Source organism: Drosophila albomicans, chromosome 2R (assembly GCF_009650485.2).
Source record: "Drosophila albomicans strain 15112-1751.03 chromosome 2R, ASM965048v2, whole genome shotgun sequence".
Lineage (NCBI taxonomy): Eukaryota > Metazoa > Arthropoda > Insecta > Diptera > Drosophilidae > Drosophila > Drosophila albomicans.
In genome coordinates, this window is record NC_047631.2 from 32,717,007 (window position 1) to 32,730,311 (window position 13,305).

Below are 13,305 nucleotides of genomic sequence, written 5' to 3' on the forward strand. Positions count from 1 at the left end.
AAAACCAAATATACTGCTTTTATTATTTACAAAACCCTTACCAGGGCTCCATAAACCACATTCGTTTTGACCGGCCACACTGTTTTGCTGCGGCCAGACATCGTGAAAAAATTGCGGCGCGCCATTTCTGTGCTTGCGTTTTTATTGCTGATGCAAAATTTCAAGAACCGTGCACACGACCACAACAATATAAATAATTTTCAAGTGATATAAGTGTTATTATTGATAAACGGATAACTCACACGGCCACGCCCACGGCGCAGTACGCAACTAGCGTGTCGTTCGTTGCACGCTTTGGTGAAATTCTCTTTTGTTGCGAAATTTGCGACGCCAAAGGAATTTGTTGAACACCGTTTTTTGGATTAGTTTATGTTTTGTTCGTGTACAGCAATAACAACAAATCAAAGGCACAACAATGTTTGGTGGTACTAAGCCAACATTCGGCACAGGACCCGCCACCTCAGGATTCGGCACATTCAGCAACACGCCAGCCGCAACTCCATTTGGCCAGGCGGCCTTTGGAAAGCCAGCGACGCCAGCATTCGGTGGAACGCCCGCCTTTGGGGCCCAACCGGCGCAGCCCTCGATGTTTGGCAGCACGGCGACGCCGGCACAGCCAACTGGTGGTCTCTTTGGCAGCGCCGCAACAACCAATGCCTTTGGTGGCACAACAACGGCGCCCAGCACATTTGGAGGTTAGAAACGAACAACTCTGTTTACAGTGAAAACTCGCTTGGCTGAACAGTCAACATAAAGGCAACTTTATTTTGAAAACTGACTGGCATAGAAAAAAATGTCCGGCTAAGGGAGTTGATCGGTTTATTTTATTTGAAAAATTTTAATCTGCTAATAATTTCTTTAAAAAAATATGCAAACGAAATCCGCGAATTTAAATTAATTAATTCTTAAATATAAAATTTATACGTTCCAGTTGCTGTTCATATAATTTAATAACTCTAAATGATAAGATCGAAACAAAAATGTAAATTTTAAAGTTTTTAAAAAAAATTTAATTGAATTTTTTTTTTTTGATTAATTTTTTATTTAAAAATTATTTTTAAAAAATATAATTTTTAAAATTGCAATCCACAAAAGAAATAACTGAGAGAAAAATTATTTTAAAAAAATATAATTTTTAAATTTTAAAAATTCCAAAATTGCAATCCACAAAAGAAATAACTGAGAAATCGCTTATTTTGAAATTTTTCATATGAATATTTGTTAACATTTTCCTTGCCCATAACTAAATAAACTCTCTTTACAGCATTTTCACAACCGCAGCAGACTTCGAACATTTTTGGAGCCACGCAGACGACAGCAAACACTTCGCTCTTTGGCCAAACGGCGCCCAGCGCCTTTGGAGCCGCCAAGCCAACCACCCTGGGCATGAGCAGCTTTGCCCAATCGACAGCAGCACAACCGACAACTTCGCTCTTTGGCCAACAGGCGACGGCAACCAGCAACACGGGATTTGGGGGCTTTGGTCAAGCGGCGCCCACAACAACAAACGTATTTGGCAGCGGAGCTGCATCAGCTTTTGGTCAACCACAGAATGTGACAGTTGGCGCCGGAGTTGGAGGCGTTAACGCAGGCACTTCGTTGGCCAAGTATCAGCCCACGATTGGCACAGATACGTTGATGAAAGGCGGCCAACCGAACAACGTGAATACGAAACAACACTGTATCACGGCCATGAAGGAATACGAGTTGAAATCCCTCGAGGAATTGCGCGTGGAGGATTACTTGAGCTCACGCAAAGGTCCACAAGCGGGCAGTGCTCCAGGTGCCTTTGGCTTCGGCAGCCCGGCGACAGCAGCTCAGCCAGCAGCTGGCGGACTCTTTGGCTCGACAGCCCAGCAACAGCCGAGCACAAGTCTCTTTGGCCAGGCGGCCACCGAGAACAAGAGTCTGTTTGGCACCTCGGCCTTTGGACAGCCGGCAGCAACTGGAGCCTTTGGTGCTCCCGCTCAGCAGAATAACTTCATGCAGAAGCCATTTGGCGCAGCCACAACCACAGCGTTTGGTGCCACGACAACGGATGCCTCGAATCCTTTCGGTGCCAAACCTGTTGGCTTTGGCCAGCCAGCTGGCAGCATGTTTGGTCAGGCGGCAGCCACCAGCGCAGCTCCTGCTTTTGGACAAACAAACACGGGATTTGGTGGCTTTGGATCGACTGCTGGAGCGCCTGCTCAACAGACTTCGCTGTTTGGCAACACAAATGCCACCGATCCCAATAAACCCGCCTTTGGTTTGGGCGCAGCTGTCTCCGCAGCTCCCACGGCTTTTGGTGGCTTCGGTGCCACGGCCACCAGTCAAGCGGGTGGCGGCATCTTTGGCGCCAAGCCGGCAACCAGCTTTGCGGCGCCTGCTTTCGGTGCCAGCTCCTCAACGAACACGGGATTCGGCAGCTTTACGCTGAGCAACACAAATGCCGGCGCCACAGGCGGCGGACTCTTCAATTCCAACCTGAATAAGCCCGCCACCTCGGCCTTTGGCGGCTTTGGCACAAGCACAGCGGCGCCTCTGAACTTCAATGCAGGCAACTCGCTGTTCAACAATACCGCCAAACCAGGCGGCAGCTTGTTTGGTGGCGGCACAACGCTGGGACAAGTGGGTGGCACTGCTCCTGGAACGGGTGGCGGACTCTTTGGCAACACAACTACAGGCGGCACCTTTGGCAGCACTCTGGGCGGCGGATTTGGCACGCTTGGAGGCGGCAACAATGCGCTGTCCGGCATGGTTGGAGGATTGGGAGCGGCACCAACACAGCTGGGCTCGGTTGTGGTGCCCATACACCAGCAGATCTTGTCCAAGGTGACGTCACCGTACGGCGACACGCCCATCTTTAAGGATCTGAAGCGCAGCGATGATGTGGATGCCATGCGAGCAACGAATCCAGCGGCACAACAGGCAGTGCTGGACATGAACAGCAATCAGTTCAAGGTGGGCGGCAGCAAGGAGAGTCCCATGGGTATGCGTGTCAAGGCGCTGGGCAGCAGTGCCAAGAATCACAAGTCCATGTTCGATGGCTTGGAGGAATTCGATGCAAGCGTCGAGGGCTTCAATCTGAAGCCAAATGCCAAACGTTTGGTCATCAAACCGAAGGCTAAGACAACGCCAGGCTTAACTGGCACACCAACTGGTGATTCGAGTGGGACTCCGAGTCGCCTGGACAGCGGCAGCAACAATCCTGGCCAGCTGCTGGTTGCCGGCGCACGCTCGCAACGCGAATCCTTTAACGGTGCCATCGCCAGCGAACCTGGTCTTGGTGGCAGCGCCAATTCTTCGCCAGCTATTGGCGCTCCGGTCGTCGGTGCAGCCACTGGGAGTATGGACAGCAGTCGACGTGAGTCGTGGCTGCATCCCAACAATCTGGCCAAGGTGCGTCAGCATAATATGATGCAGTCACAGCTGGTGGATCAGGCACCGTTGAACAGCACGCTCAATGAGCTGGTGCCGCGCAAGCCACTGGAAACGTTCAAGTCGTCGCCCAATACTGCTCGTTTGTCCGTTTCCACCATACCCGAGAATCCCTTTGAGGATCAGAGCACCGCCAGCGTTGTGGCACGTCGCGATACCTTCATCACGGAGCCGGGCAATGATAGCACGCTCTCCATGCGCACTCAGGAGGAGGATCGTCGTCAGACCTCGGACACTGAGCCGCCAGTTGCGGATGAGGACGCTGAGCCGCATCCCACGGGCATTGTCCTTACCCGTGTCGGCTACTACGTGATTCCAGCTCTGGATGATCTCAAGTCGTATCTGGCCGAGGATGGCTCCTGTGTGGTGCCCAATTTCACGGTGGGCCGCGAAGGATACGGCAATGTGTACTTTGGCAAGGAGCTGGACGTAGCAGGCTTGAATCTAGACGAGATTGGTAAGCAGCTAATGTTATCCTATTAATGTTCTCTACTCTCAACTTTCTTTTATGCTTTTAGTGCACTTTCGCAACAAGGAGATCATCATTTATCCGGACGATGACAACAAGCCGCCCATTGGCCAAGGCTTGAATCGTGAGGCGCAGGTCACCTTGGATCAGGTGTGGCCGGTGGACAAGACCAAGCACGAGGCCATCAAGGATCCGCAGCGTCTGCTTGAAGTTGATTTCGAGGCCAAGTTGCGTCGCGTCTGCGAGAAGAACTCAACGCGCTTCATCGAGTACCGCCCAGAGACTGGCAGCTGGGTCTTCCGCGTCAAACACTTCTCCAAGTATGGCTTGAACGACAGCGATGAAGAAGACTTGGAAGTGACTGAAGTGCCCACCGATCCCAAGAAGGCCAAAATGCTGCGACCACCGCAGAAAAGTGCCGAGGAAATGGCACGCAGCATGGAGGCCAAGGCTTTGGCTTTGGGCGTGGCCAGTGGCTTTCGGCCCATGGACACCTCGTCCGAGTTTCTGCTAATGGACAAGACACGTAAGTTGGTGCACGATAAATAACTAGAAAACCAAATAATCTCCCTTTTTACAGAGTTCTTTCAAATGGGTTCCGGCACCGATTTCTCCATGTTTGATGCACCGCGTCCACAGCAAAATGTGACAAGTCCCACAGCTGCTTTGGCCCAGGAAGTGGTGGGCAACAAGCCGCACAAGCTGCAGCTCATGAAGTCATCGCTCTTCGTGGAGGATGAAGGCAGCGACGATGAGATGGGTGAGTAGTCAAAGCAATGGCTGCTCTTTGACCGAACTTTTTATTATTATTGTTATTGAAATGGAAAATACCTTTTTATGGTCAATATTTTTATATTGGTATTGACTACTTTTTTGTGACTTATGTGGTTTATTATAAATGTTTTCAACCTTCACTATTGTATTGCTTGCTTAAATAAAATGGGTGTTCTTGTAAACAGTAAACTGCAGTTAGAAAAAGTGGAAATAATAATTAAATATTTTAACGAGTTGTTACGGGTTTGTGTCTTTGATAGGCAAAGGTTAAATTACATGCTATGGTTTGTATCCTAATTGAAATATTTTGAGCTGAGCATTAATCGTAGTTAAATTAGTCAAAGCAAATCATAAAAGTATATATTTATCATATGTCCGTTGAAATAGAAAAACTGTTCTATATATAATGAATTATTATTATTGATTACTTATAACATGGAAACGACTTTTATGTGGTTCATTATAAATGTTTTTAACATCTAATATTGTATTGCTTGTTTAACTAAAATTGTACATTGAGTTTGTGTCCTCAATAAGCAAAGGTTAAATTGCATGCTATAGTTTGTGCTTCAACTTTATGGAGAAATATCGCAGCTTTAACATTGTGAGCTATAATTTGATCAGTCGGGACAAATCATAATAAGAATATATAGATATCAAAAGAAAATGTATTAAATTCTTGTGTTCTTTATGTATTGAATTCAATTGCTTTGCACAGATTGTGGCCTGAACTTTAAGCAGCCATCTTTGGCGCGTCCCTCGAACTTGTTCAGCCAGGACGCACAGTTGTGGAAGGATTCGGGTGCTTCAGTAACGTCCGGCGAATACGGACGACAGTCGCCTAACTTGGGTGGCTCTTCTTCGGCCTCAGTGACCAGCATCATTCGCGAATTGCAATCCGAGGAGGTAAGCTATGAAGCACTCCAATTTGTAGTCAAATCTAATTCAATTCTTATTCAAGGCCGCATCGATAGCAGCCGAGAGCGTTTTGCCCGCTGAAAAGCAAGTTTTGGGTGGCCTGAAACCCTTCAATTTCATCATCAAACCTCGCGTGGCGCCCATCAAAGTGTTTGCCTCTGCAGTGCCGCTGAAGCGTTCCATTGCCTTGGGTCACTTTGATCATTGGATTGCCGATTTGGGCTTCTACAAGGGACGCGGCTTTAAATTGAATTTTGGTCCTCAGAATATGATAATGGTGCCGAACACATTCAACAATCTGCGCAGTATACGCGAAGGTGAGTTAACGAAGTTCCCACAAAAAGAAAGTATTAACTATTTCCGCTTTTAGCTGGCGACAAAGCTAATCCAGCTGCATTGATCATGGAGCCACGAGCTGCGAATGATTATTCGCCTCAACTGCTGCAGTTGATGCAGTTCAACACTGTGAACATGTACGAAGGATTCGTGGAGAGCATTGTGCCGCATCTGGAAGTCCAGCTGCATGGATGCAATGTGCAGCAAGTGGAGGGCAGCGAATGTCCTTTGCTGCAATCGGATGGCGGCACTCAACTGATTGCCAAGCATCTCAGCGAGGCCATCAAACTGAGCAGCAGCAGCTCCGTGGCAGCTTATGCGGTGTCCGTTTGGTCGCTGCTCTTTGCGCTGTGGGGCGAACACGAGGAGCTGAATGGTCAGGACAGCAGCTCGCACTATGCTGTGATGTGTCGTCGCAATCTGCTTTCCGAGTGGCTGGAGAACACGCTGATCAGCAAGGATCTGCTCTCGAAGAAGGTCAGCAGCAACAGCTATCTATCACACATGCTTGATCTGCTCAGCTGTCATCGCGTAACCGAAGCCTGCGAATTGGCCTTCAACTATGACGATGCGAATCTTGCGCTGATCTTGTCACAACTCAGCTCGGGGCCTGTGGTGCGCATGCTGTTGGAGGAACAGCTTTTCGCCTGGCAGCAGAGCAAGTCCGATAAATACATAACGCTGGAGCGACTCAAGATGTTCATGCTGGCCGCTGGCGTGCCGATGATGCAGTCCTCCCAAGGTGCCATCAATCTGCTGGAAGACATCAACTGGCTGACCGTCCTTGCCCTCCAACTCTGGTACTTTACACAACCCACTTCGTCCATTACCGATGCCCTGCTCGAGTACGATAAAGCCTTCCAGGCGGAAGAATGCTATGCAGAGCCACCGCATCCCAGCTACAAGGAGACAACAACACAACCGACGACTAGAACGCAACCCGTCTACGATTTGCGGTATCATCTGCTGCAGCTGTATTCGCAACGCGTCCATTCGCTGGAACAAACACTGAATCCCATTACACACACCACAGATCCCATGGACTTTCGTCTCAGGTAATTTCTTTTTTTTATACTCCTTTTTGAATGTAGTACTAAATCAATATACCAAATATAGCCTTCGGTCTATTTTTTAGTATTCTCTGAATATTCATATAGTATATTATAAAATTAATACTATATCAGTATACCAAATATATAGCTTTTGGTGTATTATTAGTATTTTGTGGCATAATGAAGTGGTATATTCTAAAATGAATACTATATCGAAATACCTAATAAAGCCATTGGTATAATTTTATTATTTTTGTGTTATATTCATATGGTATATTTTAAAATGAATAACATGCCAATATACCACATTGATATGTTTTAGTATTTTTGTGCTATATTCATTTGGTATATTTAAAAATTAATACTACATCAATATACCTAATATAGTTTTTTGTATATTTGTGGTACTATATCATTATATCAAATAAAGTCTTGGCTATATTTTTAGTATTTCTGTGGTATATCATTTGGTATATTTTAAAATTAATACCGCGCTATTTTGCTTTTATTCAAAATGGGTATCTCAAAGTCGATCACGCTCGACAGTAGCTTTCTTGTTTGAATATGTAATAACTAAACTCTTCCCTTTTAGCTGGCTACTGCTGCAAACGCTTGAAGCACTTGGCTACCGTCATTGCAGTCCTTTGAGCACGGCGCAGTTGAATGTGGACTTTGCCAGCCAGCTGGAGAACGAGGGCTTGTGGCAATGGGCCATCTTTGTGCAGCTGCACATCAAGGAGCGCAATCAACGTGAACGTGCTGTGCAGTCTACGCTTCAGCGTCATGTCACAGTCTCCTCAGATGTCGCTCTCAACGAAGAGGAGCAATTCATTATCGAACAATTGGGTGTTCCGGAGAGTTGGGTGGATTATGCGAAGGCTCTCAAGGCGGGAGCCATGCAACTGCATCATTTGCAAGCGAAATATCTGCTCAAGGCCAAGCACTGGGTGCTGGCTCATGAAATCATCTTCCAGCACATTGCCCCCGATGCAATAATCAACAGTGAGTTTGCTAGTTAAAAAGAATTCTTTGTGTATGTAGTAACATGATCTTTCTTTGCAGACAAATTGGAGTATTTGTACAATCTGCTTAGCCAGTTTGAGCAGGACGACAGGCATGAAGTGAAGGTGCCAAACTGGACAAACCAAGGACAGATCTTCCTCGACTTTATCCACATTAGCGCCAAGTTTAAACAGATCCACAATGTGAGCAGCATCGAAGATATTCACGCTCGCTGGGAGAACTTGAAGCCCCAGCTCAGCGAGATCTGTTCCCGCATCAGCCTCTTGCCTTGCCCCACCTCCAAGCATCGTTTGTGCCAGAGCGAGATATCGAAGAGCCTCAGTTGCCTGGTGCATGGCATCTGCATTGTTTGTCCCGAACTGGAGCCGTGTGCCGTATTGAAAATGGCATTGGAACGTCTGCCAATGCCACAGGAGTACTCCACCAAAGAGCTGAACAGTCTGCTCGATGAGCTGATGAACAAGATTGAGGGTCAGTCGCCGTTCGCGGAGGGGACAGACTCTGCGAACCGCCGATCGATGATAGAAATTTAAAAAAAAACACGAATTATTAAATATGTAAGACAACCTTGAAGACCGGGAGATAATTAATTCACAATGTGTAGCTTAGGCAGAATTTAATTTAGATTTATTCATGTATGTGTAACTGTTAGGACTTCTCCCACAAAACGCGAAACAAAACAACAATATTGTATAATTAAGACCCTCATAAACTGTAAAATAAGGAAAAGCTTTGTTACAAAGACAACATGCAAATATTTTGAGATGATTTATTGTTAATTTGTTTACTCTCTATATGCTCAACACAACTTTATAAATATGTATATGTATATCTTATTCTTGAACAAAAAAAATAAAATTGCAATTTGTTTATATCGAAAGCTCGAATTTGAATTTGAAATCGATTCGATTGGTTATAGCACATGTGCATCAAAAGCGCAATCCCTAAATAAATTGAATTTCAAAACAAAATCTAAACATGTTTTTTTATTATTTTTTTTTATTTTTAAACTGACAATTGGATTGTGTGGTAGTTGTGTTTAAAATTTGTGTATAAGGAAACATTTAACTCCGTTCTTTTCTGCCTCATGCACCACTTTTTCAATTTTTTCTTCGCTTCCAGTCAGCGCGATTACAAATATGTTTTCCGGCTGCTGCTGGTGATCAGTGTTGGCTTCCAGCGTTTGGCTAATGCGCGATTGAATAATTCGATTTATGTAGTTCTTTTAGGAATATTGACTTTCGATCCGGTGCATCCGGTGGCGATAGCGGCTCTGCCTCTCCCTGACGCGATGACTCATTATTCTCTGCGATGCAAAATTAATAATAATAATTAATAATCGAATAATAATCGCGGTACACTTGCGCAGCTTGCACAAAATTTTTATTTTATTACACAACTTTTAGCAAAACTCACCTGCCATGTTGATGCGTTCTCAAACTACGGTATATGCGCTGACTGGAAGCGAAGAAAACATTTAAAATATATATGAGTTAAATGTTTCTTTGTACACAAATATTAAAAACAGAAATATTATTACAGAATTCTGTAATATGTTAGAAATACTCACAAATAAAACGACAGTCCTATTTGAAGAGCAGAATGAGACTGACTATTTCGTTCAGTGACAATTTATTACAAAAGGCATGTACATATATGTGTGTATGTCAGAATCTATGTATGAGTGTATTATCGTCAGAGTTGCATAGAGTAGGCTTGGAGTTGCATAGAGTATACTCGAGTATAAATTCTGCCAAAGGGAAATTTAAATTTCCCTAGGCTGCGCTGGCAGAATTTGTACTCGACGTTTCTTGTAGAAAATATGCGGTGCAGCTCTTGCCGAAAATCTGTGCTTAGATTCTAGTGCGTAGTTCGGAATATGCAAAATAAAAATACGCTCAAAAATATATGCAGTAAATAACATGTTTATTATACTTGAAATTAAATTTATTAAAACTAATACAATGAGTACTTAAATTTATATATAATATTATCTAAACAGTTTTACTTATAACTAAATAATATAATAGCTAAAAGAAAAAATTAATTTATTTCGCCGTTTTCAATATTCTTCGCCCTGAACAATGCCTTGTAGTTTCTATTTTTATCATCCAACGTAGCTCTTTCGTGGTCCTCAAAACTGTAAATATAAATACAAATACAAATATATTTTTTAATTTAAATCAGATTAGAATAGTAGTTTAATAATATTAACAACTTACCTCTTATTGTTTTATAAAAGACGCGCAGGAAAAAATTAACTTTCTTGTTCAGCACTCACAAAACAAATGACAAATGATACACAAAATTGCACATGTTCGAGAAAAGTAGGCGTTAGGGAAATTACGCGTTGCGCTAAGAGGGCGCGTACACCAGACTCAATGCAAGAAGCATTCTACAAGACGATTCATCTAACGATCTACAGAAAATTCTTGCAGTCTCGGTCTTGGCATGACACGAAACACAATTGGATAGGCTTGGAGTTTCCGGATCGGCATTATTCCATGTGGCCGGAGAGAGGGGCATGTTAACTCCTCCCCTTCTCAGTCCGAAGAGAAGGCCATACAGTCAACCATAGGGGGGAAATGGCCGGATCGGAGAAGGATGGCTCGGTGACGTGTTGTTGGTGTATGCCACGAACTCCGACGATATTTTGAATTTTACAATTTTTGTGTTGTGTTCTTAATGTATTGTTTGTCGGTGTTATGGTTTCTAGGATGTTTACTCAGACTTCTAGAAAAGTTTAGTTCAAGCTGTCCGTACGAGTACGCTCTCTCGATCGTCTCTGGCCTTTGGTTTCTAATGGCTGACCTAAGTGGGTCCTTTAATCCAACTAGGAATGTATTTAGGCAGAATCTGTCATATTGGTCACGTTTGGACGCGAGGGAGTGTCCACTAGGGTCTGCTTCTCTGGTAAGTGACATCAATTCACTTCTTATTCTCGTGGCTGTGAAATATAATCTTCCCATACTGAGTCCATCCGGAAGATTATGTAGCTCTCTAACAAGCATTTCTTCTGTCTATGTGCTGGAGTATAGTCGCTTGAGGTTTGATTTGATGTCATCCCAACTGAGGAGTACATCGCAGACACTCAGTGCTTCGTCTGCTCTGCCTTTAATTTTGTCACGTATAGTTCCAAGCAAGTACTGTCCGTATGTTGCTTTGTCCACTGATCCGGCTAACAATAGTAGCTGTTCTACTCTACTTATAAATCTGTCAAGATTGTCAGGTGGGCCTTCATAGGTGGGTAATTGATGTACAAGGCCTAGTAATTGGTGTAGATTCAGGCTTGTGCTTATAGGGATAGATGAATCCATAGCGTTGAATTATTATTTGTTTCTTACTCTTTCCTGTGTAATAGATATTAATTATTATCAAGAATTTCACAAGCGAAGGTAACGCAAACACATACATACATATGTACATTTTTACATGGCATTTGCCGAAGTGAACAGTATCACTGTGTGTGATTTTTATACCCGCTACCCATAGGGTAGAAGGGTATTATAACTTTGGAAATGTATGTAACAGGTAGAAGGAGGCATCTCCGACCCTATAAAGTATAATTGCAATTTGTTTAAATTTCGAAAGCTCGAATTTGAATTTGCAATGCTGCAAGCGCGCTTAAAGCTTTCGCACTTAAGCAATATCGATAACACTAGAAATCGATTTTACTGGAGACACACCTGTTGCCGAATGAGTCGATATGCGAAGTGTTTGCTGCACCCAACGATCAGTCGTCGAGTGACTTTCATTGCGAATACAACGCATTTGAACATTTCTCGAGTTTGTGTAACAAAATATTACGCTTATAGATTTTCTAATTATCATCAAGTCAAATATACAAAGGGTGTATCCGATATGGCCAACTCAACTCCAACTTCCTGGTGCGGTCGTGGCGATAAGCCGCGTGTCTTTGAGAAGCACGAACCCATCGTCTGCTACGATAAGCCAGCTGCGGCTCTTGTCTCCAAGGAACTTTATGATGTGAGCTAGCTTAACTGCGTTACGAAGTGATCTCTTTATATCTTTTTGTACTCTAGGACAAGCGTTTCCATGCTCTGACAGGCGATGTTATCGAAACTTTGGTGGTGCCAAAGCGAGAGGCGCGCACCTGGACCATGCAGGAGGGCGATCTGTGTCGCATAACGGTACACGAAGGATCGCAGGTGGGCGACGTGAATTTCTGGAATCTGGAGAATACTCAGGAGCGCTTCTATTCGGGTAAAACGCGTCAATTGCATGCGGCCCATCTGAAAGTCTACGATAGACTGTGGAGCTGCCTTCCCTATCTTCGTCCCATGGCCACCTTTGTGTTCGATACCTTGGCCAAGTATGGTATCGATGAAGATGGCGGTGCTCTGCACGATGTTATCGGCACTCGCTGTGACGATTATACTTACAAACTGATTACCGGTAAGGATCGTGTAGGCAGTTGTCACAGCTCGCTGGTCAAAGCTGTGGTCGAGGAGCGAGACTTGACGGAGCAGGATGTCCATGATGTGTGGAACATTTTTATGTGCACCGGCTTCACCAAGGACACGCAGCAATACTTCTGCAAACCAAGTCCGGCTCGCAAGGGGGATTTTATTGAATTTATTGCCGACATGAATTTACTGGTGGCTCTCAGCGCTTGTCCCCAAGGCGATGTCTCCATTCCTGTGGGTGCTGAGGTGCCCGATGAAAACTGTCATCCTCTGAAGGTTGAAGTCTTCCGCAGAAAGTAATTGTACATCATATTTATATTAATAATGAATTGCATGTGCCAAATAAAAAATGCTGCTTTGTTATCAAATATCCATGCACTTTATTCTGCGTTACAAGTTACACTGCAAGTGCATGAACAGCTGTTGAAAGCATTTCTGCGCTTCGCAAAAAACAAAACATAAACAGAGAACCGAGTGGCTAAGAGAGCAACTCCTGTTGTCGTTGTGTTAGTGAGCTCACACATGTTTTGTATATACTATGTGTGTTCACGGAGCGCAGCGTTGCGTTTCGTGGTGTGCGTGAAGTCTGCGCTCAGCTGCGACACACGTACACGCAAGAGCGCGGATCATATGGAAAGAGAGCGATGTGTGTTCTACATGTATTTGTGAGTTTCAGACAAATGTTCAATACCATTGCAATTGGCTCTCTCAGCGACACATATGTGTGGCTATACGAATGTATTCGGCTCCCTACGTTTAACTTTGGCAACTGAAATTCAGACGCCTAGCAGCTGGCACCGGGAGTAGTTATGGCGAGTATGAAATGTACTTTGGAAACTGAATAATACAAATATGTGAATTTAATATTCTAAAGTGTACTATTAAA

At 44.4% G+C, this 13,305-nt stretch overlaps 2 protein-coding genes and 1 long non-coding RNA gene across 4 annotated transcripts; 2 read left to right on the forward strand and 1 right to left on the reverse strand.

The window, feature by feature from the left end:
- Positions 1 to 87: 87 nt before the first annotated feature.
- Positions 88 to 8,868, forward strand: LOC117575561 (nuclear pore complex protein Nup98-Nup96). Of its 2 annotated transcripts, none has more exons than XM_034259822.2 (9): positions 88 to 695; positions 1,265 to 3,877; positions 3,939 to 4,415; positions 4,470 to 4,649; positions 5,382 to 5,569; positions 5,625 to 5,898; positions 5,952 to 6,972; positions 7,562 to 7,971; positions 8,032 to 8,867. In XM_034259822.2, the coding sequence occupies exons 1-9, from the start codon at positions 416 to 418 to the stop codon at positions 8,523 to 8,525; spliced, it is 5,937 nt and encodes a 1,978-aa protein (XP_034115713.1). In that variant the 5' UTR covers positions 88 to 415; the 3' UTR covers positions 8,526 to 8,867. The 2 variants fall into 2 exon arrangements, with proteins under 2 accessions (XP_034115713.1, XP_034115714.1); XM_034259823.2 differs by lacking the exon at positions 88 to 695 and adding an exon at positions 844 to 982 and having other exon boundaries at positions 8,032 to 8,868.
- Positions 8,869 to 8,933: 65 nt separating this feature from the next.
- Positions 8,934 to 9,637, reverse strand: LOC117575562 (uncharacterized). Its single transcript, XR_004572881.2, has 3 exons — positions 9,563 to 9,637; positions 9,409 to 9,450; positions 8,934 to 9,298 (listed from the first exon to the last, which is right to left on the reverse strand). It is a non-coding gene; the product is annotated as an uncharacterized LOC117575562 (long non-coding RNA).
- Positions 9,638 to 11,712: 2,075 nt separating this feature from the next.
- LOC117574160 (uncharacterized) lies at positions 11,713 to 12,787 on the forward strand. The gene is made up of 2 exons (XM_034257846.2): positions 11,713 to 11,979; positions 12,036 to 12,787. Exons 1-2 carry the CDS (start codon positions 11,854 to 11,856, stop codon positions 12,717 to 12,719), a joined length of 810 nt encoding a protein of 269 aa, XP_034113737.1. The 5' UTR covers positions 11,713 to 11,853; the 3' UTR covers positions 12,720 to 12,787.
- Positions 12,788 to 13,305: the final 518 nt, after the last annotated feature.